General features: G+C 53.6%; 9 protein-coding genes across 9 annotated transcripts; 4 read left to right on the forward strand and 5 right to left on the reverse strand.

The window, feature by feature from the left end:
• Nucleotides 1-4,134: 4,134 nt before the first annotated feature.
• Nucleotides 4,135-5,350, forward strand: MYCGRDRAFT_107494 (uncharacterized protein; the record flags this gene model as incomplete). The annotated part of the gene is made up of 1 exon (XM_003856501.1): nucleotides 4,135-5,350. One exon carries the CDS (start codon nucleotides 4,307-4,309, stop codon nucleotides 5,348-5,350), a length of 1,044 nt encoding a protein of 347 aa, XP_003856549.1.
• A 527-nt stretch (nucleotides 5,351-5,877) lies between these two features.
• MYCGRDRAFT_35031 (uncharacterized protein) lies at nucleotides 5,878-6,849 on the forward strand (the record flags this gene model as incomplete). Its single annotated transcript, XM_003856502.1, has 5 exons — nucleotides 5,878-6,247; nucleotides 6,306-6,370; nucleotides 6,433-6,468; nucleotides 6,519-6,610; nucleotides 6,660-6,849. The coding sequence occupies 5 exons, from the start codon at nucleotides 5,878-5,880 to the stop codon at nucleotides 6,847-6,849; spliced, it is 753 nt and encodes a 250-aa protein (XP_003856550.1).
• A 53-nt stretch (nucleotides 6,850-6,902) lies between these two features.
• On the reverse strand, nucleotides 6,903-7,943 carry MgXBX4 (putative xylan 1,4-beta-Xylosidase; the record flags this gene model as incomplete). Its single annotated transcript, XM_003857084.1, has 2 exons — nucleotides 6,903-7,628; nucleotides 7,680-7,943. 2 exons carry the CDS (start codon nucleotides 7,926-7,928, stop codon nucleotides 6,903-6,905), a joined length of 975 nt encoding a protein of 324 aa, XP_003857132.1.
• A 562-nt stretch (nucleotides 7,944-8,505) lies between these two features.
• MYCGRDRAFT_102749 (uncharacterized protein) lies at nucleotides 8,506-10,108 on the reverse strand (the record flags this gene model as incomplete). Its single annotated transcript, XM_003857083.1, has 2 exons — nucleotides 8,506-8,733; nucleotides 8,789-10,108. 2 exons carry the CDS (start codon nucleotides 9,852-9,854, stop codon nucleotides 8,672-8,674), a joined length of 1,128 nt encoding a protein of 375 aa, XP_003857131.1.
• Nucleotides 10,109-10,605: 497 nt separating this feature from the next.
• Nucleotides 10,606-11,792, reverse strand: MgPME1 (putative pectin methylesterase/Pectinesterase; the record flags this gene model as incomplete). The annotated part of the gene is made up of 4 exons (XM_003857082.1): nucleotides 10,606-11,163; nucleotides 11,212-11,337; nucleotides 11,397-11,534; nucleotides 11,596-11,792. 4 exons carry the CDS (start codon nucleotides 11,764-11,766, stop codon nucleotides 10,606-10,608), a joined length of 993 nt encoding a protein of 330 aa, XP_003857130.1.
• Nucleotides 11,793-15,475: 3,683 nt separating this feature from the next.
• MYCGRDRAFT_107497 (uncharacterized protein) lies at nucleotides 15,476-17,458 on the forward strand (the record flags this gene model as incomplete). The annotated part of the gene is made up of 3 exons (XM_003856503.1): nucleotides 15,476-16,305; nucleotides 16,355-16,878; nucleotides 16,957-17,458. 3 exons carry the CDS (start codon nucleotides 16,101-16,103, stop codon nucleotides 17,062-17,064), a joined length of 837 nt encoding a protein of 278 aa, XP_003856551.1.
• Nucleotides 17,459-18,093: 635 nt separating this feature from the next.
• MYCGRDRAFT_89822 (uncharacterized protein) lies at nucleotides 18,094-19,373 on the forward strand (the record flags this gene model as incomplete). The annotated part of the gene is made up of 7 exons (XM_003856504.1): nucleotides 18,094-18,149; nucleotides 18,230-18,290; nucleotides 18,401-18,569; nucleotides 18,647-18,672; nucleotides 18,735-18,958; nucleotides 19,014-19,185; nucleotides 19,257-19,373. The coding sequence occupies 7 exons, from the start codon at nucleotides 18,094-18,096 to the stop codon at nucleotides 19,371-19,373; spliced, it is 825 nt and encodes a 274-aa protein (XP_003856552.1).
• Nucleotides 19,374-20,385: 1,012 nt separating this feature from the next.
• Nucleotides 20,386-22,026, reverse strand: MYCGRDRAFT_107498 (uncharacterized protein; the record flags this gene model as incomplete). Its single annotated transcript, XM_003857081.1, has 1 exon — nucleotides 20,386-22,026. The coding sequence occupies one exon, from the start codon at nucleotides 22,024-22,026 to the stop codon at nucleotides 20,386-20,388; it is 1,641 nt and encodes a 546-aa protein (XP_003857129.1).
• Nucleotides 22,027-22,968: 942 nt separating this feature from the next.
• Nucleotides 22,969-25,553, reverse strand: MYCGRDRAFT_66868 (uncharacterized protein; the record flags this gene model as incomplete). Its single annotated transcript, XM_003857080.1, has 4 exons — nucleotides 22,969-23,148; nucleotides 23,362-23,874; nucleotides 23,957-24,766; nucleotides 24,824-25,553. 4 exons carry the CDS (start codon nucleotides 25,211-25,213, stop codon nucleotides 22,969-22,971), a joined length of 1,893 nt encoding a protein of 630 aa, XP_003857128.1.
• Between the last annotated feature and the right edge of the window lie 366 nt (nucleotides 25,554-25,919).

The following is a 25,919-nucleotide window of genomic DNA, read 5'->3' on the forward strand; positions in this document are numbered from 1 at the left end:
CGATTGATGCTGGAAACAGAGACTAGATTAACGGACATTTGAGGTACGTGTATAACCTTGGTAAGAACCAACTCGGTAACGCCTTTTGGTCGCAGAGCAGACAGCACTACTTTGCCAACTCCCACTGCAAAGAAACCTCTCCCGCAACCTATTATTTCGACAGGCTTGGGGAGTTCCTCGTAGTCGGTGAACAGCGACTTTTCGTTGCAGACGTGCGAAGTGGTCCCAGAGTCGACGATCTAGTCAAACTTTCGAAAAAGTCCTTTCTTGACTTCTGCTAGTTTAGCATCGCGCAGGGTAACATCGTCGGACTTTACTGCCTTGTACGCAGCAATAGCAGCAGGCGCGCTGTCTGGTGGAAAAGTCGCATTCCACATTTCCGGTTTGAAGTCGGCGAGTCACCCGGAGTCGGTGAACACCATAGAGGAGTCCGCGAAGGTGGCGGTTGCGTTTTTAACGATATCTTGTGCGTTGTTATCGGTTTGTCCAAAGTAGGTTGCATTCGCACCGGTCGCGGGTCGTTAAATTGATGTATTTAAAGGTCGAGGCGGAGCAGGGCGTGATCGACCGTTTCCGTCTTTCTGACGCTTTCTTTCCATCATTTGATTGAACGCTTCGGTGTTTTGTTTGTAGCATTCGCCATTAGTGTGTTGTCTCGCATTTTCATGTCCGGGCCACTGGCATTTAACGTGCGCAGAGCCCACAAGCTTTCCAACTGGTAGCATTCGTTAGCCAAAACCGCGCTTCTGTCCTAGCATTGTAGCAGCGTACGACATTTGATTCGCTAGTACAAGCGGTGGATTCGCGTCTGAAGTCAATTAATTCCAGACATTTTGAGCAGACGTCGAGATGTCTGCGAAGTTCAAGGGTAGACCAGGACCTATACCAACAATTGAGCTCGTTAAGCTAATAGTAGTAATCCAGCTATGAAATTGCGGTCCGAGGGCGATAAGGAACTGCGTGATCTTCATCTCTTCCGTAATTCTCTCGAGGGAGCGGATGCAATTGAAATCATCGTACCTCTTCTCGAATTCATTAAGGAATTTATTAAACGAGGGAGCTTAATTAAAAGAGTAGTTCTGCCACTTGCGCTTTGCCTTAAGCAGCAGAGGGATTCCGGCGGAGGTGCATTGAAAATTAATGATTTTGACGGCGTCTTTGACGAGTTTTGTTGACTCAATTTTCAATTGAAGATTGGTGCACAGTGTGCCCATCATGTGACCGAGTAGGGAACTGTTTCTACCTATCCACGATGCATGTTCGAGCATGTACTCGTTATGCTCGAGAGTCGTTAGGTTAACTGGGTATTTAGGGACGATTTCCCTACCTTGAAAAAGGTCGAGATATCCAACTTTGCGAAGTAAGATAGTGAAGTCTCGATACTAGTCGGTGTAGTTCTCTTGCCCCAGCAGAGTCGTGCAGCTGTCAAAAGCCTTTGTATCTCGATGTGCCTTGTAGAATGCCTCGTTGTAGAGGCGCGAGTTCTCAGTAATTCGTACGGTAACCGGAATAGCGTTCGCATTTGTTCTCGGTAGGGGCAATATGCCCGAGGATAAGGATTCTGCGTCGGCGGCGGATGCCGCCGCGCTGTTGCGCGTGGCTCTAGGAGCCATAGTAATGTTGCTAATTGGAGCTGACGCAAATCGATGCGTAGATGATTCGTCTCGTATTGGACTTGGTTCTCGCGAGCGAGGTTCAATTGGAGAGTGTGGTAGTGTGTCTTTAATAGGTTGTTTACCCGCTTTGTTTGAAACAGGTGGTTTTTTAAACAGGAAGTCTGAGTCGTCTTCGTCTTCAGAGGATGAAGTTGATGATAAGGCCGAGTTTCCCTGGGCTAGAGGGTTGGTGTTTGAATTCGATGCGGAAGCTTGCGCAGCAGTTGTTATATCGGTAGTTAAAGTAAGTGTAGCCTTAGTACGGCGCGTAGGTTTCGAGCGGACAGTTTCAGGCTTTTTTGGTAGGTGTTCAGAACTTATACCGCTTCGCACCCCTTCGGTCATCGTGTTTCCCTGGTCGTTAATGTCGAAGAATGTAATAGGTTTTGGTCTAGCAGGGTTAGGAGCTTCGAGAGAAGAGAACAGTCGTTTCTTCGAGTTTAAGCCTACAGCCTTCTTTGCGTTAAGTTCGAATTATGCTTGTCTTCGAGATTCTTCAGCTTAAATCTTTGCTTGTGCCTTGCGATGTCTTTCTGCGCGCTTGTATTCAGCGTTCATAAAACGTTTGCGTTCGGCTTTTTGCTCTAGTGTCTCGTTTGATAGTCTTCGAGGAGCCATTGTGGAAAAATGATGACCTTTAATAGTCAGTGTGCGATAGAAGTAGAATCATAATCTCTGGTAACTAAGTAAGTTCTTAGACACTGGCTAGACCGCATTAGGTTATGAAATCCTTAAAAATTTGATAGGCCGCTCTGGCTATGTAGAATGCATAGATACCGTGACGATAGCGTATCAGGTTTTTCAAATTAATAACAAGTGTCCCTCATTAATGTGTCAGGTATGTCAGATTGTCGTAGATGACAGCGTTAGACCATGGACTGTGCCAATAGTCAAAAAGATTAGGCCCAGTTCATTAAACCGGACCAAGGAGTCTAACGGCGACATCGGTGTGTCAATCTCTGAGCTAGATACACTAGATTCCCTAAGCAGGCTCTAGTAATTTTTGAAGACGATCAGACGTTAATTAATCCGTCCCCGTATACAGCTGGTGCATACGGTTGTAGTAGATAATTAATTAATAAGGCTCATAATCGTGTAAAGATGTGGCAATTGATGCCTTAAAGCGCTGACCGGGCTCATAACCTGTTGAAGATTAGAGCCAAAAGTAATTAGATTTCTAACTACTACCTGCAGTGCCATATATATAGACCATGACCGATAACCGATATCGGATGCATGACACAATGCTATATTGTAACAAGTCTGCCTAAGGTATTGCCCTAATCTGTACCATTGAAAAACGCCTGGGGCTGCCGGCTGCGTGCGCGAGCCTATCCGGTAATCTAGATACCTCCGGTCGTCGAATGTCTCAGGCTTGTACGAGAAGACTTTTAGTGCATATAGCAACCATCCTGCTGCGAACAAGGCCTCCTTTGCAGCCGGCAGATGTGAGCAGATGAGAGCGCTGACTGTTGGTATAGATGTTCGACACGACACGCGGGACAGGACGACCGAAAACGGTTCTGGTCTGGACCCCAAAGACCGAGGGGCCCTCTTCTTCATACACCCACCAGATGCTCCCGAGTGGATTGTCCGCTTGCGGGCTAGACTACCTGCCCTTTCGGGGGCCGGGATTCGGCCACAATCATTGGCTGGAACACTAACATCTAATGGAAGTAAGTTTCTCGCTCCTCTCCGGGCTGTTGCCGTACATTCCATTTCCATGTGTGATGGCCTCGATCTCGCCTTGCGACCCACCACGGCAGCCAACGCCACGCGAGGAAATCGCCGAGAGACCAGCGATGCCAAAAGCTGGGCTGACACAAGTGACCAAGTTTCGCAGAGGCCATGGTGGCACCCCAGCGCCATGCATTCACTCCACCAGTGAAAAATGAACCATCAACGACACCTCAATTCGTTGACAGCGACTGCTACAGGACGCAGCTAAAGACTGGGACAATTCTGAACCCGTGCAACCCGTGGTCGAGCAATTCCAGCCTGGTCACGCATTTCGATCCGAAATAACTGCTCTTCGCACGCATGCCATGCTCCATCTCGCGTTCTGTCGAAGGTATCGTGCCTTGGAAGTACACACGATATCGACCAAGCTAGGAACGAACGACTACCAGGTAGCCATGAACTGTACCAAGAGTCCTGCGCGCCAAGTGGTGCGCTTCGCGTGGAGAGCACACAAGTGTATTACGACGGCGCCGCCGTTTGATGGATGTTGGATCCCACCATTTCGGATCGTTGACACACTCAGCTGAGGATTCGCTAGTCGAGGTTTAGCTTATGACTGAAAGCGGAGAAAGGTTTGCCCAGGCTGGCGGCGGGAAAGCATCTTCTTTCACTACACCTACTAGCTCGACAATGGTGTGAACGTTGTTCATCAGGGAGGTGAGTCTCCCCTTCCAACTACTAGATGTAGCGTTTCGGCCCAGGCTCGATCTCATGTCTGCATTTCCATTCTCAACAACAACTTTTCCCAACACTTCCCGCCAGGCGATACCCCCAACTCGTTTCGAGCCCAATCGACCACCATCCTCGGCGCAAGGTTTCCTACTAGGTAACAGCAAAAGGCAACTCGCCAGTACCTGGGAGAGACAATCAGAGCTTCGGCGGCAAGATCACCTGGCCTGGCGCGTGAAGTCATGGGTCTCTTGTCGAGCCTTGTGAACGCATTCCGCAAATCGAGAAGAGATGGACATGACGAGCTTGACTCGTCGCGGCATGAGCGAGCAGCACAGGGTAGACATCGCGGCAACGACGCAGGCAGAGGTGTAGACATTGAGATGGGCCGAGCAGGCGAGCAGATCTTCGAAAGCGGCAGAAGCCAGAGACAGAGTCTGTCGCGGACGAAGTCATTACGCGGAAGCAATAAGCGACGAAGTTGGTTCGGAGGCCGGGCTGATGCGGACGACGACATTCCTGCTGTGCCAGCCATTGCCCGAAACCAACAGGTCAATGCCAATGGCCAGCCACGACATGTTCAAATTCAAACTGGGTACGAGTTCAGGGGGTCGTGGTTCCTGAACAACCGCCAACAGGATGCCGGCGCAGTTGCGGATCTGCCGACACTCCCCGCCATGCCCGTCACGGTCGTTCACTCTACCCAGCCAGCCACCGCCGCTCTTCCCACTGGTCAACAGCGAGCCCGCAGGGCTTCGATGAAGTCTCAATACAGTGTAGCTCGATCTACTAGATCAAAGAGCAAGTCCAACTCGTTCTGGGCGTCCTCGAACCCCGACGATTCCGACGCAGAGAACGTTCCTCCAGTCCCGGCACTCGTTCGAGACGACGACAACAGCCCAGACGAGTCGTTCGAGAGTTTCCGGCACGATGCCGCGCGGGGCAGGAGCGGAAAGCCTGCTGGAGCAAAGGGCACTCGACCAGTCAGCACCACTTCGCGAAAGTCCTACAGACCAAAATCCGCGGCGTCGGGCTTTTTGAAGTCGACGAACGGCGCGACTGAGTCGCAAAGGAGGAGCTACAGGAATTCATTCAAGCTGGTAGACGGATCGGACATGGTCTGCTTGACCGACGACCAGCGCGTGGCGTGGGCACAACTGATGAACGAGGGAGCCGTGTTTGATGACAAGGATGATGAGGATGGCAAGGTCGAGGTCAGTCAGCCGAAGGACAGACATTCGAATGCTGAGGCTTTGGCTGCTTTGGAATTTGGCTCGCCGCGGTAGATGCAAAGCCGTGGGCTGGCCTTGCGATGCTGGCGATTTCTTCCGGGCTTGCATCCTTTCTCCTGTACAGAACAGAACGTTGGAGCAAGGCGGCGTTTGGCGAAGCTAGGGATACAAAGAGGCATTTTGGAATCTGCCCATTTGGGCTGGGGCGTTTACGAAAGACGAATATCTACAGCATGTATCGACAGATATCGTCTTCGACTTCTCCATACCGAGACTCATCACTGCAACGAGCAATGCGCCTCCACTCCGTCGCCAATTTCTACCAAGATTGAGAGTAGGGCACGGCTAGAAGATTCAGCCGGTACCTCAGCCAATTTACCCGACAAGCTCCACCCCACCCATCCAAGGACCTGAGGTTCTAGCCTTCTTCTAGTGTCGGTTTTTGAAGGTCATTGATCAAAGGAAGCAAGCAAGTACGAGACGATGGCATAAGCCGGCACTGTAGCAATAGTTGGTACAAGACTGAAGTCCCGGTCCCTTTACTTTCAGAACGCCGTATCGTCAGCATCACTGCAACAAGCATGACCCGCGACAACGACCTCCAAGGCAAAATTTTCGCCGTCTCTGGCGGAGCGAGCGGCATCGGTCTAGCCACAAGTCAGATCCTCGTCCGACGAGGCGCCAGCGTGGCTATTGGCGATATCGATGAAATAGCTCTTGCATCCGCGAAGGAACATCTCGCATCTGCAGAGGAGCGAGTGCTATTCACGAAGCTTGATGTTGGAGATCGCAAGTCTGTCGACGAGTGGATTGCGAGTGCGGTCGAGAAATTTGGAGGTTTGACGGGCGCGGCGAACTGTGCGGGCGTGATTGGGAAGCATCATGGGACGAGGGCGGTGGAGGAATTGGAGGATGATCAGTGGGATTTGATTATGAGGGTGAATTTAACGGGTTGGTGTTGCGATGCTGTCCTTTTGGGCGAGGGCTTGCTGATTGTTCTCTGGTTCAGGAATGATGTATTGCATGCGGGCTCAGCTGAAGAATATGCCTACTGGACCTGGCAGTATTGTCTGCGTTAGCTCGGTAAGGACGGTTGGGTATTGAGTGTTTGGGTTGCAGGGCTGATCGATTGACAGGTACAAGGAACATATGGCTTTGCAAAGCACGCCGCGGTAAGTCCATTTCATCAAAAGTGAGTCGGAATGATGGCTGATCGGAACAGTACTCTGCGAGCAAGCATGGCATCCTCGGTCTTGTTAGAAGCGCAGCCAAAGAAGTTGGAGAACGCAATATCAGAGTCAACGCCGTCACGCCGTAAGTTCGAACAAATATTCTCATCGACGCCCGTGTTGACACAGCGTAGTGGAAGCATTCAAACGCCGCTGATGGACAAGAGAAATGCGCTCGAAGGAGTGGACGATTCCATTCAACACACGGCCATCGACAGGATCGGTACCTCGGAGGAAGTTGGCAACCTCATCGCCTGGTTGCTGAGCGACGAAGCATCATTCGTAACGGGCGCGACATACGCCGTCGATGCCGGGTGGGTGTGAGAGATTCCACAATCCAACGAACGCATTGCATCCCTCGACATCTTCTCCACGCCTCAAGACTGCGCCTGTGCCAGCTTGATCTTGCCTTCCTCATCATAAATCAACTCCCTGATCTTCGCCGATCTCAAATGATTCTTCCCTGAAATCGAAACATCATGATAACACAACCACCACTTTCCCTCAAACTCCACAATCGAATGATGCGTCGACCAACCCTGGACGGGCTCGAGAATCCTGCCCGCATACGTGAAGGGTCCCACCGGCGAGTCGCCAATCGCGTAGACGATGTAATGCGTGTCGCCCGTGCTGTAGGAGAAGTAGTACTTGTCTTCCTTTTTGTGCATCCACGCGGCTTCGAAGAAGCGGCGGTCGTGGTCGTCGGCGGCGAGGGGCTTGCCATCGGCGTCGTTGATGACCAGATCTTGCACGGAGCCGGAGAAGGACTTCATGTCTGGGCTGAGTTTGGCGACGCGAGGCATCAAGGCGGGTTCATCGCCGCTGGCTTCCATTGTTTCGTAGGCGGCGGCGTCGAAGGAGGAGCCGCGCCAGCATTGGAGCTGGCCACCCCAAATCCCGCCGAAGTAGAGATACGCTTCGCCGTCATCGTCGACCAGTACAGCCGGGTCGATGCTGTAGCTTCCTGGAATCGCCGTGGGTTCTGGTTTGAAAGGACCTTCGGGTTTGTCGCCGATGGCTACGCCGATGCGAAAGATGCCATCGTGGTCCCTGGCTGGGAAGTAGAAAAAGTACTTGTCGTTCTTGAACCCACAGTCTGGAGCCTACACATCGTCAGCAGTGAATCCAGCCATCATCAACGAAATGGCGTATACCCAGAGTTGCTTCGCCGCCCACGGAACGTCTTCCAACCCAAAAATCTTCCCATGATCCGTCACTTTACCTCCGATCTCCCCCATCGACAGCACATGGTAATCAGCCATATCATACTGGCTGCCATTGTCGTCGTCGGGAATGTCTGTTTGGCGATCGTGAGACGGATAAACATAAAGTCTGCCGTTGAAAACCCGGCCGCTGGGGTCCGCAAAGAAGTCGCTCTCGATGAGTGGTTTGGGATCGGACATGATGTTTTGAAGAGAGCAGTGTGCTTGCAAGTACTGAACGAGGACCTACGAATGCGATGGGTGGTATATGTATGTCTTGAATGTTGTTCGATATGCACCTGATTAGCCTCATCTTGGTCAAGGCAAATAGCCTAATCTCGTGACCCCACGGGGCAGTGCCATGCTCTCCTCACCCGGAGACATCTGGCCGAGACATTGGCATTGGTTTGCACTTCCCAGATCTGCCATTGCTGGAGATGTACTTGTTGTTGGTCGGTTCGGCGTACCTGGCGGCGTGGTCTGCACGTGGAGCAGCACGAAGCTCGAGCTTCATGGCGTCGCAAATCTTGGCTCCTGTTTCGTCGGCGTTTTCAATCGTCCTTTCTTCGTATACATTGTATTGACCAGCATCACTTCATTTGTCCTCTGCACAATGCATCTCATGTGCTTCAGCAGATTGGCGCTCGGCGTCGCCATTCCGACTGTCGCTGTGTACCTGACTTCCAAAGACGCGGATGAGTCGCCACCTCCGGCGAAAATACCACCGCCATCGGAAAGGAACTACGAAACCACAAAAGAATCGAAGAAATGAACGCTTGCAGAACATTCAGTTTGTTTGGCGTATGAGTATGTACAAGCCAAATGCATCAATCTTGGGTTGCTTCTGAACCCGCCCGGCCCGCTGGGAATAGAGGCCTCATTCATGGACCATGGAAACATGCATTCGTTCTTCGCGTTTCAACCAAAAGGCCACCTCTTCTTCATCATCGTCGGGACATTGAGCGTCGGGTATCTCTTGTCCGCCTGTCATCTGAGCTTGCGCTGCCTGGAGGAATCGTTAGCATTCGCCGCTACATGTCGAACTCGGACTCAACACTTACTGGCACTGGTGTAATAGTCACTAGAGTACGAATACTCGCTCTTCTCATCATGACGTCTGTTGTCCCGCTTCCTCTTCAGGCCCAGGATCGCCCACAACGCTGCCAGGCCCGCGCCGATGCCGAGCGCGTTCTTGCCCTTGGAGGAGTGGTCATCTCTTCGACTCACACGGGTCGCGGGCCGTGCAGCGCCATACCACGTCCTGCCATTGCCACCTCCGGAGTGACGGGAGTGTCGGGTGTATTCATCGACTTCGACTGTCTTCCGCTTGCGCTTACCGCCCATACCAATGCATGCGAGAAGCCCATCCAGAAGACCCTTGACGCAGCAGCAGAAGCAGAGCAGTCCGAGGAGCGCAAGACCAAGCAACACGCCAATGACGATACCAGCGATTGCTCCTCCGGAAAGCCCTCCGCCGCCGCCCATATTATCTTCGGTGAGGGTAATGTTGGCGCCCGTTGCAACGGGTGTCATGAACGCAAGGGTCGCGGTGGGGCCCTGGGTTTTGGTAACGGTGATGCCGGCGGATGAAGTGGGACGGATTCCTGCGCCGGCCGTGGCGCCTTGACTGCTGTAGTATCCAGAACTTCCACCTCCTGCGGCAGCTGCACAGATCATCTGGTCCGTCATACAGTACTGGCCGCTTCCGCAACAGGTCGATCCACACGGCACCTCGTTGAGAGCATAGTTGCACGTCGCGGCTGTGGGTTGCGCTCCACCGATGTATGTGCTCATAACGGCGGTCTTGGTCACGTAATCCGTCTCGACCCAAGTTGTGGTGTATGTCTGCCAGTATCCTCCTGTTCCTCCCGCAGCTTGTGTGACTTGCGCACCTCCTCCTCCATCAGATGTACATTGGGCTCGTTGAGCAGAGTCGGTGACGCATGAGCTGCCCCAGGTGCAGCATAACTGGTTGTAGTATCCACATTGCGTTCCAGCGCACTCGTAGCGAGCAAAGAGTTCGTTGAAGCTGAAGCCGGCTTCTTCATTCGGATGAGGGTTCGGTGTTGCGGTGATGAGATGCGGTGTGAGGATGACGGCTGTGAGGAGCGCTTGGTGGAAGCGCATTGTGTCGAGGGTGGCCCTCTTGGGCGATGGACAATGGCGTTGTTCGCTGTGGAATGTGGATGTAGAATGTCGGGTCGATGAGGCGTGGAATGTGGAAACCCCGCTTCGATATGCAGCTTATCGATTGGCGTGCGTTTGTCGGTCGCAAGTCGAATATCGGTCGCGAATCTTTAACGACAGTGTGGATGGTAGCTTCAACTGCAGCAGTTGTCAACGGTAAACGGCGAGGATGAGGATGTGGAGAAGAGACAGAGGGCTGCTGGTGGATGGTGGTTTATGTGCGGTGGCAGGACAGAGGCAAGCTTCAGACTGCCGATCAGCCCAACCTCCCCACTTCACCGAGCCCAGCCTCTCGCGGCGAATCTTGCGTGAGCGCTTCGTATGTGGAGATGACGAATACACTGCAATTTCATCGATCTTTTACCATGTCATAGTTCGACGCGAATGAGATGCAGAACCGTGTACCGCGATGGGACTGTCTACCGGAGATTTCATTGCTAGTGAGGTCACTGTTGATGGTTGTACCGTTGGCCCTACGACGGATGATCGCCAGGGACCCGGACGAACGATGGAACATCCTTGTGCCTGGTGAGACACGTTGTGGCATCTCTGATCATGAATACACACATGTGAGGAGATATTTCGCCATCGATCTCACTACCGAAGGTGCCCTTGAACTCGATGCAAGACGCTGCAAATCCACGTCCACATTCGACAGCCGGAATCGTCTCTCCGATGGACATCCACAAAGCTACGACAAGTATGCCTTGTCAACCCAGCTGGCACTCGCATACCCACTCCCCAGCACACTCTCCTTCTTGACAGGCGCATCCAATTTCTTCGCGAATTTCGCCCTCGTGCCCGAAGCGCCAGCACCCTCATTACCATATTCGCCGAATTCGACCTTTCCCGTCCTCTCGTCGCCCTTGTTCCACACCGCCCAGCCCGCCGCGTTGATGACATTCGACATTGTGCAGGACTGGACTGCTACGCGGGCGTACGCTCCCCACGGCCGTCCAAGGAAATATGCTCCGGCCTCTACGGACTTGCCTCCTGCAGCAGAGATGCTGCACTTGTTGAGGACATAGTGACTCGGATTCGCGGCGTCGGCGCGGCCAGAGGCGGTGATGTAACCCACAGAGGCTGACAATACACGAATGTCGCAGTAATCGAACCAAGCTTGACCGTTCTGGCCGAAGATGAAGTCCGTGGCGCCTTCGATGTAGCTCTTGGCGTAGAGCTGAGCGCCAGTCTGCGCGAGGACGGTGTCTTGGAAGCCTTTGAAGGAGCATCCGTAGTACCCTTGGTCCTGGGAGATGTCAGACTTGAAGATGATGAGGAACATGGAACGACATACGCCGGCATTGGCGGAGAGAGCCAGGGCTTGGCTGCCCTTCCCAAAAGTGTTCACGACATTGACGTTGTAAAGCTTGAAGTTACTGGTCCAGACTCGGAGGGTGGCGGTCGCATCGTTGTTGGCCTCCTGTACGTCAAAGGTGATTAGCGACATGGCGGGAAAGCAACATGCGATTGCAGACGAACAGTTTTCTGGCTCTTGCTGCCAGTAATGACGACTTGGTTGCCGGCGTATGAAGACGTGTCCGATGTGTGGCCGTAGATGACGAGAGGTCCATTGAGCTGCTTCACGTATACCTGCTCCTTGTAGGTGCCGGGCTTGATCTGCGAGTGAGGCGTCATCAGCTATGACCAGTGCGTTCAGTAGGAGTAGACCATGACGAACGAAAATGCTTTGCTCCGAAGAGGACGACGAGAGTGCATTGACTGCGTCCTGGATCGTCTTGTATTTACCGCTGCCGTCCGCGGCGACGACAAGAGCACCTTCTGGAGGACTGGTTCGACCTGCCGCGAGCACGAGGCCCACAAAGCCGGCGAGGATGTTGATGTAACGCATGTTGATTTGAGTTTTTGGACAAGATGGGTCTCGGTGGTGGGGAGCAACAGAGGGAGTGCAATGGGTCGTACTTATCACTTATGCTGGCGTCGTACTTCCAGCTCCGTCGGCCTTCTCAAGCTGGTGATGAGAGTGTTTCGAATACAGTGGTGAGTTGAAGGCTCCACAATGGTACATATCATGCTGTCTGGCGGGTCGATCGCACAAACAAAAAAGGAGCAACGTATGGTCGTTGAAGCCGGGTGATGAAGAAGGCGTCCCCATTGCTGTCCGTGTACACGAGATTCGATGTGTCTGCCACTGGAATATCGTGGCGTTGAAACCCGTCCTTGCAAAGACCATCCCCGAGTTGTCGTCGGAATGAGGCACGGTCAATATAAGTGTTTGAGTTTCTGGTCTAATATATTTTGTGTGGGGCTCTGGTGTTTCGTATGAAGTTGACGACTGTGCATCAAAATTAGATTGATTTCTTGACGTCGACATGCGGCGATGTACATTGCATGTGCTCGGTACTTATGTGACTCGCTCGTTGCCGATGGATCATGATGTCGAGGTGATCTTTGGACATGGTGTCTACCCTGGCGGTTGAGTATCCTGGCCATCAGAGGTCCAACAAAAAGGAGGCGCGAAGATTTAGCGATGTGTCGAATATGCCAAATCTGTGAGTATTCGGCAACAGTAAGATTTATCGAGCCACGCAAGACATCTGATTCGCCATACTACGCGACTTGGTCGTTCGAACAGCTCTTCCGGCCGCAACGAGCAAAAGCTGGGAAGGATGTGTCCGCCGGAATCCGTCTGCTATGCGGTCGTCGACCAACGGATAGCAGTATCGCAATGACCTGATGATGGTGTATTGGTCAAATACCGGAGGTGGACCGCCGTCATGGTGTCTCAGTCTCGCTGCGACATGGTATCGCGACGCCGCCAACAATCAAGGCAGCAATTGATGATGGACTGACTGGGTCTGCAGTCGGATAGCATGAGGATCAAAACCTCGCAAGGGAGGCTTCGGAATAGCCCGGTCCGTGGTCGTCGGGCTGAATCTCTTCCATCGCTAGCATGTGATGAAAGTTGGCCAAGTCACCGCATATCAGTGATTTGGCAGCGTCGAGGGAGACTCAGATAAGGCGTGCGGCGCGGAGTGAGTGATCAAACCGTGCCTGAGAGCAATAGGGCTGAGCATGAGCAAGTTCTTGCTCGTTCTAGAAGGGCGCGGGTGTATGGTGGCTCCGTCAGCGAGCTTTTTCGGGAACACTTCGTGTACTGTTGGGGACCGTCCTCTTGAGAATAGCTTGTTGTGATCTGACAATGACGGTGTGCCTGGGAGACTTTCTCTGTGATGTGGCGTGTATGAAGCAGTACAGCGCACTCTAGCGAGGCCGGAAATCGAGCATGGACACTTTGGACCGCAGCAACGGTCTCCGCTGAGAAGTACCATGGATGCCAAATATCGTCGTGCATGCGATATAGCGAAGATGTCTTCTGATCAGAAGTACAATGCTCTTCGGGCTAGGCAGCATGATGTGTCGACTGACCGCCGTTTTCCAGAAAACCGTACCGCAGGAAGCATACTTCCACGCCCAGGATCGACCGTAATAAGCGGTGCACGTATCTGCACGACGCACAGTCATCAGTTCCAAGCCATTCGGGGCCGATCCTTTCCACCTCGGACCATGCATGGAGCTCTCTGCATCAGTCTACCAAGCCTCACGACGGAGCTCCTGACGGTGTGCGCAGATCATACCACAGCTGCGTGATATGGAATGCCGCACTTCTCCCCGAAGGACACTGACTTTTAGGCCTGCGCTGGGCTGCCTTCTGGAGAACTCCTCCATGGGAGGATTTTAACGAAGCAGCGAGATCGCAAGCTCCAACAGGCAGCCGTCGTACGACACTAGCCTTATGACATACCCGCCTTATCAAGCTTGGTGGAATCCTACGTGCAACAAAGGCTTCGGAGTCGCCGATAGCCACCGGAGTTGATCCTGTGCTGCACATGCGCATGATCTGTTCAAGGCAGCACGTTCAGCGATCTCTCCGGCGAAATTGGCGAGTGTTGTTGGAAACAGACGCCTTCCCACCGTATGATCGATGGTCGCCAGAATTTCACTGAGTGAAGAAAGTGATGCCATCCGTTGTGGGACTGGCATTGATAAACCAGTATTCCTTTGATGCGGCCGTACCAAGCTTAAATCCATAGCATGGCGAACGTCGACGGAAAGACCGAGGCATTGCAAGTACCCTTGCAATCGCAGACGAAGGATCCCACGTGTAGTATCCTGAGCGAGCAAGCAAGCAGGTTTCGGGAGGATTTAAGCGAGAGTTGGGGCTGGAAAGCGCTGGATAGCACAGAATGTGGGCGCCTGCAGCTTCACAGGTACAGCATGAGCAAATCAAACTGCCAGCATCCGTTCTCAGACACGGGAGCTCGCTTGCGTCCCTTTCTCGTGGGCGTGAAACACGTGGTTTTCTCCTCCTTGAACGTGGTATGGGTATCGAGCGATGGTTTCGCCAGGAAAAAAGTAAATGATCAAGGTGCTGACCGACTCTGCACACATTGCGAAACGTGAGTTTGGATGGTAGTGAGATGACACGATGGGTTGATGCTGGAGAATAAGATCGACCGCTAAATCGAGAGCGGAGGTTCACTCCGGCGAACTTTGGCTGCTTACAAAAGAAGGTATACGAGGTGTGTGCCGAAAGTGGTTCGTCCGGGTGGTTTCCTGGAGCATGCGTACCATGCATGATGATGGACTGTGAAGGATCGGAATGGCTGTCGCTGTAGGGCTGATACATTATGGATCATAGCAATCGACCGTAACGCACAATCATCATATTGTCCGACGTAGCAATCAATGTCCAGTGAGGTGCTGCCGGCCACAACTACCGAAGTGAGTACAGAGTGCAAGTGCAGACTTGGAGTCTGTGGCTGTGGGCTGGAACTTGCCGGAGCTGTTCTCATGGACCACTGCGACCAGACCCAGTCCCGATGAATGCTCCTGAAAAGGGATTGACATTGCTGCACAATTGTGCCCATTCGATAGAAGGGGACCCATGACCGGCTCCTAGATTACACGGCGGCGGCAGCAGGGTCAGGCATGGGCCGGTCACGTCTCAGGAGTACCAGGTCTTCAGCAACTCTCATCGGAGATCACGCAAGGTGCCTTCCTTGTCAACATCCCAAGTGGCTCGTCGGTATCGGAAGCCCACCAAGTCCGAAGTCCAGAAATGCCGCGTTCAATTTTGTTTCGTGCAGTGGCTATCTCGTGATGGTCTCAGTTGGCGGTGGGCTGAGCTATGCATTCAGGGTGCAGGTTCACAATCCGAGATGGATCATGACATTCACACAGAAACGCCTGTCCTTGTCAGTGAATTTCATCGGCCTGCACTCACTTATCTGCGTGCCTGCGGTACGGTACCAGACAAGATCCGCGACATCCGATCCCAATCGCTCGGCCGGGGGGTTGGGAGGGTGATGTGATGGCGGTGGTGTGAGTGTGTCGCTCCTAGTCTTTTCTCTCACTCTCTCTCTCTCTCTCTGGCCAGAAGTCGTTGAGCGGACCTTTGTCATCAACGTCCGCTAGCTCGAATTGGCCTAGATCGAGCAAAGTGAACGGTACTTTTTGGGAGAGGCATGGTCATTGCCAGTAGCTGCTGCAGGTCAAGGTGTGAACACTCTGGCAAAGATCACAACACTGCCGGAGTCGGATGAAGCATGTGAACGCGCGCTCGCGCAACGACTCCTCAACCGGCAGGACTGCCCCGCCAGCCAAAGCCAATCTGGTCCTCCAGGAATACCACAAACCCAACCCAACGGGCTGAAAGGAGCTGTGCTGTGCTATGTCCGCGAGCGAGCGAGCTCCAAGTGCTCGCTCAGCCCATGCGGGGTTATGACTGACCGATTGCCATTCCGGTCTCTGCTTGTGACTGACCAAGCAGCTGGTCCCGTTTCGCTTCCTTTGGCGTGCTGTGGACGCGAACACCGCAGGATTCCGCAGCCACCCAAGACCACGCACCCCGACCCGTGCAGCACGGTACGGTACTGTACCAACCCACAGGGGCGTGGATGGCGGGACGAGCGCAAGCACACATGGCAAGCCGGCCTAAGCAGGGATGTGTGCTTCCGCCCATATCCTTTCATCGCGGTGACCTGACCAAGCCGCGTATGATTGAAGTTATATGGGGAGCCTGAACGCGCTCTTTGACCGGTTCCTTTCTCGTTGCTCTTGACGCTCGACACTCAACGTCTCTCTGGAACGCTTTGTTCCTCTACTCACTTCCAACTGTTCTACTGTCTGCATATATCTCCTGCCTGCTTGACGCTGCCCAGCATGTACGACCGACCAACGATGCAACGGCAATCGGCCTACAGCTATCCACAATACCCAGCGGCGACTCCACAGAAGCATTATCCGACTGCACACAGCACTAGCAGCGCGTTCAGCGCTAGTGCAAACCCGAACGAAGACTGGACGAAGATATCCGACCTCGCGGAACGGAGAAGGATCCAAAACCGAATCGCGCAACGGAACTACCGTAGGTGTACCCACATCAGAGTTCCATGTGCGATCTAACAGCATCTCAGGCAAGAAGCTGAAGAAGCGCCTGGAAGACCTCGAACGAAGAGCCGGCTCGAGCTCAGCGTCACCCGAACAGGGGCACGAAGAGCTTCCTCAAGTCGATATGATTCCTTCCACTCACTCGCCCTCTCGGTCACCGCAACCCTACCGACAACGGGCCAGCAGCGCCGTCCACCGCAAACACACTCCCGAGGTCTTGGCTCAACGATACATGCTCCCATCCGACGATCGAGGAATGTTCTCGCAACAATTCACACGCCAACTATCGACCTCACCTCCTCCCTTCTCCTCCTACGCTCCCATTGCAAGCACCGAGCACTCGACCTACTCGACCTACCAATCATACTGCGCACAACCACCCAACGGGGTGGAGACCAATCCATGGCCAGTCTACGCACAGCCCACCCACGCATCCCACGGTCTGATCTCTCCACCGATCAAGCAAGAGATCTACGGCGACGATGAATACAACAATCCTTTCAGCATGAGCTACGCATCGATGGCCAACGAGAACCAATATGCCGCCTTTGTGAGTAGACAGCCACCGCTCGATCCTCCTCTCCGGATCACCCGTGTCGCAACGAACAGTGGCTGATATTCGCCGTAGACCCCTCCACTATCCGACACTTCCGATCAGCAGTATCAGAAGCTGTCTCCGAAGTGTTGGCCGAGGATGCCGATAGCGTTGCCCAGCCCGCCTGCGGATTGGAGGTGAAGAACGAATCGATTCGATGATTGCAAGGACAGAGACGACAGATCCTCGTTGGATCAACGACACTGTTGTATACCTTCAATGCTTTACGGCCTTTGGGTGATTTGACACTGATGTACTATGATCGGCACGGAGTTACGGGACTGAACGGACGGATGTGATAGACGGCATGGGAATTTCGGGATTGGATGTACCTTCGCTATCGCGAACGGCCAAAAGTCAATCGAGAACACTTTCGCTAGTCACAACTGGAGGTGCAGCGTTCAGTGCGGATCAACACGGAGGAGGAGCAAGGCAAGGATGCAGATTGGCGGTCGGGATCAAGGCACAATCGCTACGTTGGAAAATAGCAACACTAGCAACTACGCAATGAAGAACTCTGCATTTTACTGACCAACACGACGAGTCACAACTCGCGATGCATCCATCTCCGCGTTGTGTCTGATCGACCGCGCGCTTCGACCGCAGCGTGACACCTGCACTACTCCGCCCCCTTCGCTGCCCGGCCCGCTAAGACGAGGCATTGCACCTCCATGGAATCCATGTACGCAATCATGATCCCTCCCACAAAACGAGCCCAACGACCGAACCCAGCACAACGATCCGCGGCTTCCGCTTGCTGCTCTTCTCCAGAGCTGCAGCTCCAAATTACAAGTGCGTGAAGAGCAAGAGGCAGCTTCGAAATTTTGAGGTTTCAGTGCATTCTGATTGCTTCATTCGCACTGTGGTCGTCATCTGCACAGCGTGAGAAACAGCCATTTCCCCGTCGGGTTGTTCAGATTGAGTTCTCACTATCCGCCTAGCGGCTCTAGCAAAAACCCTCTTTCTCGGACCCCAGCCGCCCAGCGGCCGCAGCAAAGGGAAATTGGCGTCCCAAGACTTGTTCACAGCTGGCATCCTGGCCTCCATGACATGGATGGAGAGACATCACCGGAAGCCGGGAACATCCCAAGTGCCGTGCTTGAACGAGGAGAGAGTTTTGCAGTCACCGGAAATATCCCCCCCTTCACCAACCATTCATCGATCACCATCATGCCGGCATTAGAAGTTTACGGGCAGAAGTCCCTGGCGCTGTTCGGAGGAACGGTGTGAGTCTGCCCGTGATGTGACGCCTCAGGCTCTCACTATTGTCCGGACATGAGCACATACTGATAGCCTTCTTTCACAGACCATGGAACGCCAACGACTGGACCTCATCTGACGACCGCGTGCGAGGCGGCAAGTCTCAGGTACGTCGGTCTCAATCAGAGGACTCCTCTCTACCCGAGGACCAGGGGTCCTTTCCCATCGGCTGGCAAGACACATCGAGACAGGCCCGCAGACTAACATTCCCATCAAGTCCTATCTCGACGTGTCCGACGACTGCAACATCGGCCGCTTTCACGGCAACCTCGACATCAAGACTCTTGGTGGAGCGGGTTTCGCCAGCCAGCGTACTACAGGCGAGGATCAGGAGTGGGATTTGAGTGACTACGCCGGGATTGAGATCTGTGTCGCGGAGGGAGACAGTGAGTAGCACCTTCTGGAGGTGCACGCCGGTCATCTGGAGTATACTCAGAGAGCCAGACGACTAACGCATTTACAGAGAAACGATACACATTCAACCTCAAGGTACATCTACCTCTTCCACACCCACTGCAAAGCAGTCCGGATCGACCACTAACACCAATCAGGACTCCCTCCTCCCACCAGATCCCACCACAGGCCGCGAACAATCCTCCCTGACCTACGAATGCGACTTCGAACTCCCTCCACAAGACACGCCCGGTCACGCCCACGAGAAATGCGTCTTCATTCCCTGGGACTCGCTCAACGCCACGTATCGCGGCCGCGTGCAGAAAGACGCCAAACCGATTGACTTGGAGAGCGTGAAGAGGATTAGTATCATGATGAGGAGGTGAGATTTCTTGCATCCTACTCGAGTTCTAATCGAGGTGCTCATTCTTCGCCAGCTTCTTCGGTACCCAAGAAGGCGAATTCTCCCTCTCGATCAAGTCCATCGCCGCGTTGAAGAAGGTTCCCAAAGCGGATGGGCCGGTGTTGCCGGTGCCGGACAATGCTGCGCTGGAGAAAGGGTCGGCGGCTGGCGTGGCATCTTACCATAGGCCGCGTGCGGTCGAAAGGGTAGGTCGTGCATTTTCTCGGAGTACTGACGAGCGGCGTTGAGGTCGATGATGCTGACGTGTTGACATTAGGCACCGATGAGCGCAATGCGCAAGGTCGCGTTCGTTCTGTTGGGCGGTGTAGCGCTGATGATGTTCGTCGGTCTTCGCCAGCCTTGCGGCATGTCGAGCAACGGCGGCAGGAAGTAAAACAGTTGCGGGCAGTGATCCCCTGACGGCTGGACGGAGAAGCTGGAAGGTCTATTCCCAAGCAGGGACGAAACTTTTCAAAGAGCACGTCAGTCCGAGACTGGCATCCCAGCTAGATGAACGTCCTACAATGAAATTGATGATGATGATGATGATGATGATGATGATGATGATGATGATGATGATGATGATGATGATGATGAAGACCACTCAACAACAACAACAGCAGCCATCGTCACAATCGTCGTAATTCTGCTGTTGTTGCTGCTGCCGCTGCCGCTGATAATGCATCTGCTGCCGCTGGCGATTGACCTGCTGTTGCTGCTGATGATGGTGCCTCTGCTGCCGCCTCTGTTCTTGCTGTCGTTGATGGTGCAGTTGTTGTTGCTGCCGCCCATGTTGCTGGCGGCCTGGAGGATGATAAGCCCTTTGCGGGTATGCGTTCATGTGGTATGTGTTGGGGTAGTGGGGTGGCACGGTCGCTCGTCTGTCTCTGGTAGAAGCAGGATTTGGAAGGAAAGGGAGGGCATTTATATGTCTACAATGATGCGAAATTTTGCACCACTTCCAGCCTTCAACATGGCATCTTTCTCGTGACTCGGCATGAGGCTCTCTGGCTTGCTGTTCTCCTCACTTGTTCGACATCAGGCTGAGAGGACGATCAGGCTGAGGCTTGAGCATCAGGCGGAAGTGAACGATCCTACGAAATGCAGCCCACTCATAGGTCAGCCTTGTCTACCGTCGACAGGTCTAGAGACTGGACGCATGCAATGGATGGCCTTCACCGCAGCTCGACCCAGCTGAGCTCTGAGCAGACCGACCCGAACAAAAAGGGCCCAAACGAAAAGATTAATCCTGCGTTGCAGTGCTGTCATGTCTATCCGAGAGCTGTCTGTCTCTAGCTGTATCAATGGGGTATCTTTCAATCAAATCTCCTCTCGTCGCGAATACCATCCCTCTCACATCGCCTTCATGCGGGCTCTTCGTCTTCAACAACACTCACTCTTCGTCTTCAACAACACTCATTCAACACCCACGTCCTTGTCGTGTCCGCCGTGGAAGCCACCACTGTCGCCCTCCTCTCCTTATCCGCTGACATATCGTCCATCTCAATACTCAACCGCGTCACCTCGCCCTGCAGCGTCGTAAGACAAAGCGGGAGTCGTGGGACCGTAAACTGTACTCTCTCCAGCTGCTCCTCCTCATCCTGCTGTCCCTCCAACATCTCCAAGAACTTCTCTTTCGCCGTCCTGGTCCTCCTCTCCCTCTCCGCCTGCTCAATTGTCCTCCGCAAAATCTCGCTCCCAGGAATCTTGTAAACAAACACCTGACTCAACGCTCTCGGGCGTATCCTTTTCTTGTCCTTCTCCACCACAACCAGCCATCCATCTTCCTTCTCGTCCTTGCTCAATCCTACCGCAAATCTCGCGTGATGTTCATGTGCGGACGGCATATTCTCCCACAATCCCATACCACCTATCTGGGAGGCGGCGGTGTGTAAGGTGTAGTCCCAACTGCTGAGGAAGGATTCCGAACGGGCGAGGAGGGTGGGCGTGGTGGTGGACGGGGAGAGGTGGAAGAGGATGTAGCAGCTCGGAGAGGTCGAGGCGTGGAGTTGGCCGGCGAAGAGGTGACCGTTTTGAAAAGGGCGGAGGAGTTGTATGCCGGAAATGCGGGAGGGGAATGTGGATTCGGATTCGGAGGAGGTAGGGAGGGAGAGTAGCGCGGAATCGAGAAAGGTGTTGCGGAGCCCGAGTTTTGATTTCCAGTGTGTGATTGTGGCGATTTCGTTGTCACTGCTAGGAGGAGATCCGAGATAGAGGACTGTGCCCTTTCCGCTGAGCTGCACACGAAGCAGGTGGTTGTTCTGTTCGAATTCGAGGCCGGAGATGTAATGTCCTGTGGCGGAGGAGAGGTATTCGTTCACGGTGAAGCTGTCCGGTGTGTCGAGGAGGTCGTATATCTGAATCGTTCGTTCTTGTGCGATGGCTAGAAGTCGGCCGTCAGGTGAGAGGCTTAATTCATTGCTGTCGTTGGGCTGCACTTTCAACCATGGTCCGTTCCCTACCGTCTCTTTCAGGTCGTTGATTGTTCGTTGAGATATGAGTATTCGCTCGTCGCCGGACGTGTCGTAGAGTTCGATTGAGCGACCATTGAGAACAACTGTACGATTGCCGTCTGGAGTCGCTACCACGCGAGCATGGATGTGTATGCCCAACTTCCCGGCTTTGGTGAGGCTTCCCGGTGTATCATATGCCCTTTCTGCATGCACTCCAATCATCAATGTCCGTGTAGCCTCACTGTATAGATCCTCCAACTCGCGAGGCGTGGAGCTCGCTGCATCTACCAGCGGTAGGATCGGCATCCGTCGTAGCTGCTTCGCCAACGGCACCGCGGCTGTGGCAGCAAACTGCCACCATCTGCACGTTTTCCTCGCGGCGTAGAAGGACTTCGGCTCGAGGTATGAAAAGACGTGTTGTTGGAGCTCCAATGGCAGAGCGGTAGCTGCGCTAGAGGTCTGCCGTACGCTGACGACGCGCTCTAGGGATTGAGGCATGGTGGAGTGAGAGCGATCTGGGAGCAGCAGAGACGGAGAGAAGAATGAGAGAAACAGAGGAGAAAAGAGAAAGTTTCCCTCTCGCAAGATAGGCATGATGATACACAAGTACTACTCACCATCTCACCATCGCGGTCGCACCGCGGTCCCTGTCGCGCATCGTATCAAGTGATTTTTCGTCCGGTGTGACTGTGGGGAGCGATGACATGATTGTCCATGACAGTGAGCACAAGGGGAGAGAGGGAACGACGAATCAGAGAGATATTCCCCGAACGGCGTCATCGTCGAGTTGCTATCGGTCCGCGGTGGATAGAGTATGAACGTGGAGCACTCGGGAGTCTGTGGTGTGACTGTGAGATGGGAAGAGAGAAGCATGAGACAAAACACGACCGAGATGCTGCCGTCGCGAGGACACCGAATCATGATCATGGATTCATGCCACGTCTCAGACGCATCAGCCGGTTTTGGTGGTCCTTATCGATAAGGAAATACCCATCACAATTGATAGCAATTAAACGCAAACTCCTCGAATAAAGACTTTTCATTTTTTGCATCGGCAGAACAAAAAGAATAGCGCCGGACGTGGCCGAGCCATTCAGCGCACAGCATCACTCTTGTCGGAAAGCAAGAATTCTGCAAGCTGAAAACATAACTAGAAGAGTGGAGTTTCCAACGTGAACTAAAAAGTGGTTCTTTCAAAGAGGAAGATGATCTCACTGTGGATTCAGCGCCTGTCGGTTCCTGAGATGATCGTCTTCACTTTCCGATGCTTTTTTTCTAGCGTCCTTCTAAGAATGAAGGAGATCGTCAAGGTCCTGAGAGAGCAGTCGATCCGAGTATGTGCATGAAAGATGGCTGACCATGATCTCGGCGAGGGAAGACGTTCTCAGACCAGCGTTCATATCAGCATTGAAGTGAGCATGGAAGAATTGTCACATTAATGTTATACGCTTCTGTATGCGCATCCATAACATCGTCGAGGTAAAATATGTACAAACAAACGCTCAAAATCAGAAACCACATCTCTCCCAAATATCATCACTGCCTTCCCCTCAGATCTCCACTCCCCTCCTCCCTCAAACTCTTCTTACTCTTCACCCTCACAAAACTCTCCCTCGTATTCACCCGATCCAAATCAAACGGATTGCTCTCGTACGTCTTGACCCTCACCAATCCACTCCCATTCGCACCACGACTACTCGCCCGACTCCTCGTACTCTTGATCCTCTCAAACTTCGGCTGACCCGTGGTATCCACGCTCGCATTCGAGTCCAGACGTCGCAGACTTCCACTCTTCTTCGCCGCCACCACCGCAGGGTCGGAGCCGGGGAGTGGCTCTTCCACCTCCTCCCTCGCCTCCATGCCCTCATTCCGCCTCGCCTCGGCGTCCAGTCGTTCCAGGCGCTCAGCCTCTTCCGTCTCGAGCATCACCTCCCTCGGTCCGTAGGCGATATATGTCGCCTCGCTCGGACGCTCCTTGTTCTCCTCCTTCTCCTTTTCCACATCCTCCCCGCCTTCACTCGAGTCGTGGTCCTCGAAACTCGCATCATCCTCGCCCTTCTCACCATCGTCATCGCCTTGCTCAGCCTCCTTCTGCATTCTGCGAATGAATGCCTCGCTCTCCGCTGCGTACTTGCACTTCTTCCGAATCTGCGCACCATATTTATAGAATAGGAAGGGGAAAGGAACACAGATGACGGCCAGAAAACCGGGAATCATCGTCGCCCAGTGGATTCCGAGACCATCGTACATGTAGGGGATGAAGAGTGGGAATGCGGCACCGACGACGGATCGCATGACCGTGTTGGCGGCGAGTACGGAGGCCGCGAAGATGGTGTAGGAGTCGATGAGGTAGTTGAAGATGGCGACGAAGACGAGGACCATGCCGAAGCCGAAGGGCGCGCCGGCCGCGATGCAGGCGAACCAGTGGATGGAGGGGTAGTTCTGTGGGGAAAAGCGTCAGTCAAAGGTAGCTCGGGCGGTGGTGAGAAGATCAGCTCAATGCTGTCCTCGAGAAGATACTCACAGTCCACGCGAACCAGATCAAACCAATAGGAATCGCAATCGCGCCCACAATCGCAGGCGGCATTCTCGCTTCCGGCGGAGCGAAACCATCACTCTCATCGTTGATCTTGACATATCTCTTGTTGTCCCAGGCGTTGTACGCAATCGCAGCGAACATGCCGACCATGACTCCCAAGAAAGCCAGACCTCCAATCCCCGTCGACCAACCCCGGACTTGCTGGAAGACGATCGGGAATGCGCCGAAGAGTCCGTACAGCGTGCCATAGATGATGGACATATAAATCGACAGGAGCAACACAATCGGTTCTTTGAACAGCAATACCCATGGCCGGGATAATGAAGTCTTGAACAGCTCGCCGATGGAAGTATCGCCCTGCTCGACCTGCGCGCGGGACTTGTACACCATCCCCGTCTTCTTGCTCAGCGCTTCTGCGCGCTTTCTCAAGATGACAGGCGCGTACGTCTCAGGAAGAAAGATGAGAAGTGCAATCCATAGCACTCCCGTGAAGATGGTGATGACGCCCATGATCCAACGCCAGCCGACCGTTTCGCCGACGAAGCCGCCTACGATGGGACCGAGGACAGGACCCATGAAGGGCGCGGCGGAGAACATGGACATGGCGAGGCCGCGTTCGCGGGCGGGAAACATGTCGGCGATGACGCCACCGGCCATGGTGAGCGGGGAGGCTCCAAAGGCGCCGGCGAAGAAGCGGAGGATGACGAGAGATTGGATGTTGGGCGAAGCGATGGCGCCGCCGTTGAAGGCTGTTAGGATGCCGTAGGTGAAGGCGAACATGACTTGGCGGCCGAACTGGCGATGCTGTTAGCGATGTGTCGACGGAGTCAGATCTCGCGGGGTTTCTCTTACCATCTCAGACATGGGCGCCCATAGCAAAGGACCAATCGCAAATCCTAACACGAACAATGACACTCCCAGCGTGAACACAATCTGCACCGTGCCAAACTCCATGATAATCAACTGCCCTCCCGCAGAATACGCACTGGAATCAAATGCAACAGCCAACAATGCCGTGGCGACCAACATGGTGATGATCCATCTTCGCTTGGAGGACCAGTTCATGGGATTCCGCGGGTCGTGGTCGATCCATACGACTACATAAGGGTCTTCGGCGGTTCCAGAGCCTTTGTAGTGGTAGTTCTCGACAGAGGATGTGATGCCGGTTGGGTGGAAGACTTGGGAGAAGAAGGAGAGGGGTTCGGGAGTGGAGGCTTCATGGTGTTTTTCGGTGGTGGCCATGATAGGTGAGGTTGTTTACGCCGAAGCGTGGGAGAGAGGTTGTCCAGAGACCAGATGTGGTGGAGCCCAGGCGCTATTCACCAGTGTAGGCTGGTAGTATGGAGAGGGTCGAAATTGTTGTTCGTGATCAGAATCACATTCGACAGAAGGATATTTGCAACAAATCTTCAATGCTGCTGAGAAAGCAGCCGACGCAAGGCCACCCGCCAACGGGAAGAATGCAAGCCGATGTACCGACACCAGGCCAACGGGTTGTAGAAGGAAAAGAAGCGAAGCGAGATGGTCGACCGGAGCGTTGGGATTATGATCGAAAATAGAGGTGAAGTCCGAGATGGAGAGAACTTGAAGTTCGGAGATGACGACTCCAAGTCTACGACTCTACGCACGTAAATAAAAAGCAGCCCACCCGAGGGAGAGGAGACGGGAGTTAACAGAAGGAGATAAGGAAGCGTGCAAGAAAACCCCGTTGTCGCTACTAGTGGAGAAAGCCTGCTGTAGCACTGTACCGGTTCTATACAATCCTTTTGTTGTTTTGGTTGGGGGTTTGAAGCGCCCTTGCAGCAAAACGTGCCGTCCGTTCCAGCCCACACGACAGCAAGAAAGCTGTCAAGTGGCTTGACTCGAACTTGACAGATGCCGCCCGGCAAAGGAACGACAAGCAGACTGCAGAGAGTTTGTTGATGACGCTGCTCATCCTCTTGTGTCT

This window comes from Zymoseptoria tritici, chromosome 1 (assembly GCF_000219625.1).
Source record: "Zymoseptoria tritici IPO323 chromosome 1, whole genome shotgun sequence".
In the NCBI taxonomy this organism is placed as follows: domain Eukaryota; kingdom Fungi; phylum Ascomycota; class Dothideomycetes; order Mycosphaerellales; family Mycosphaerellaceae; genus Zymoseptoria; species Zymoseptoria tritici.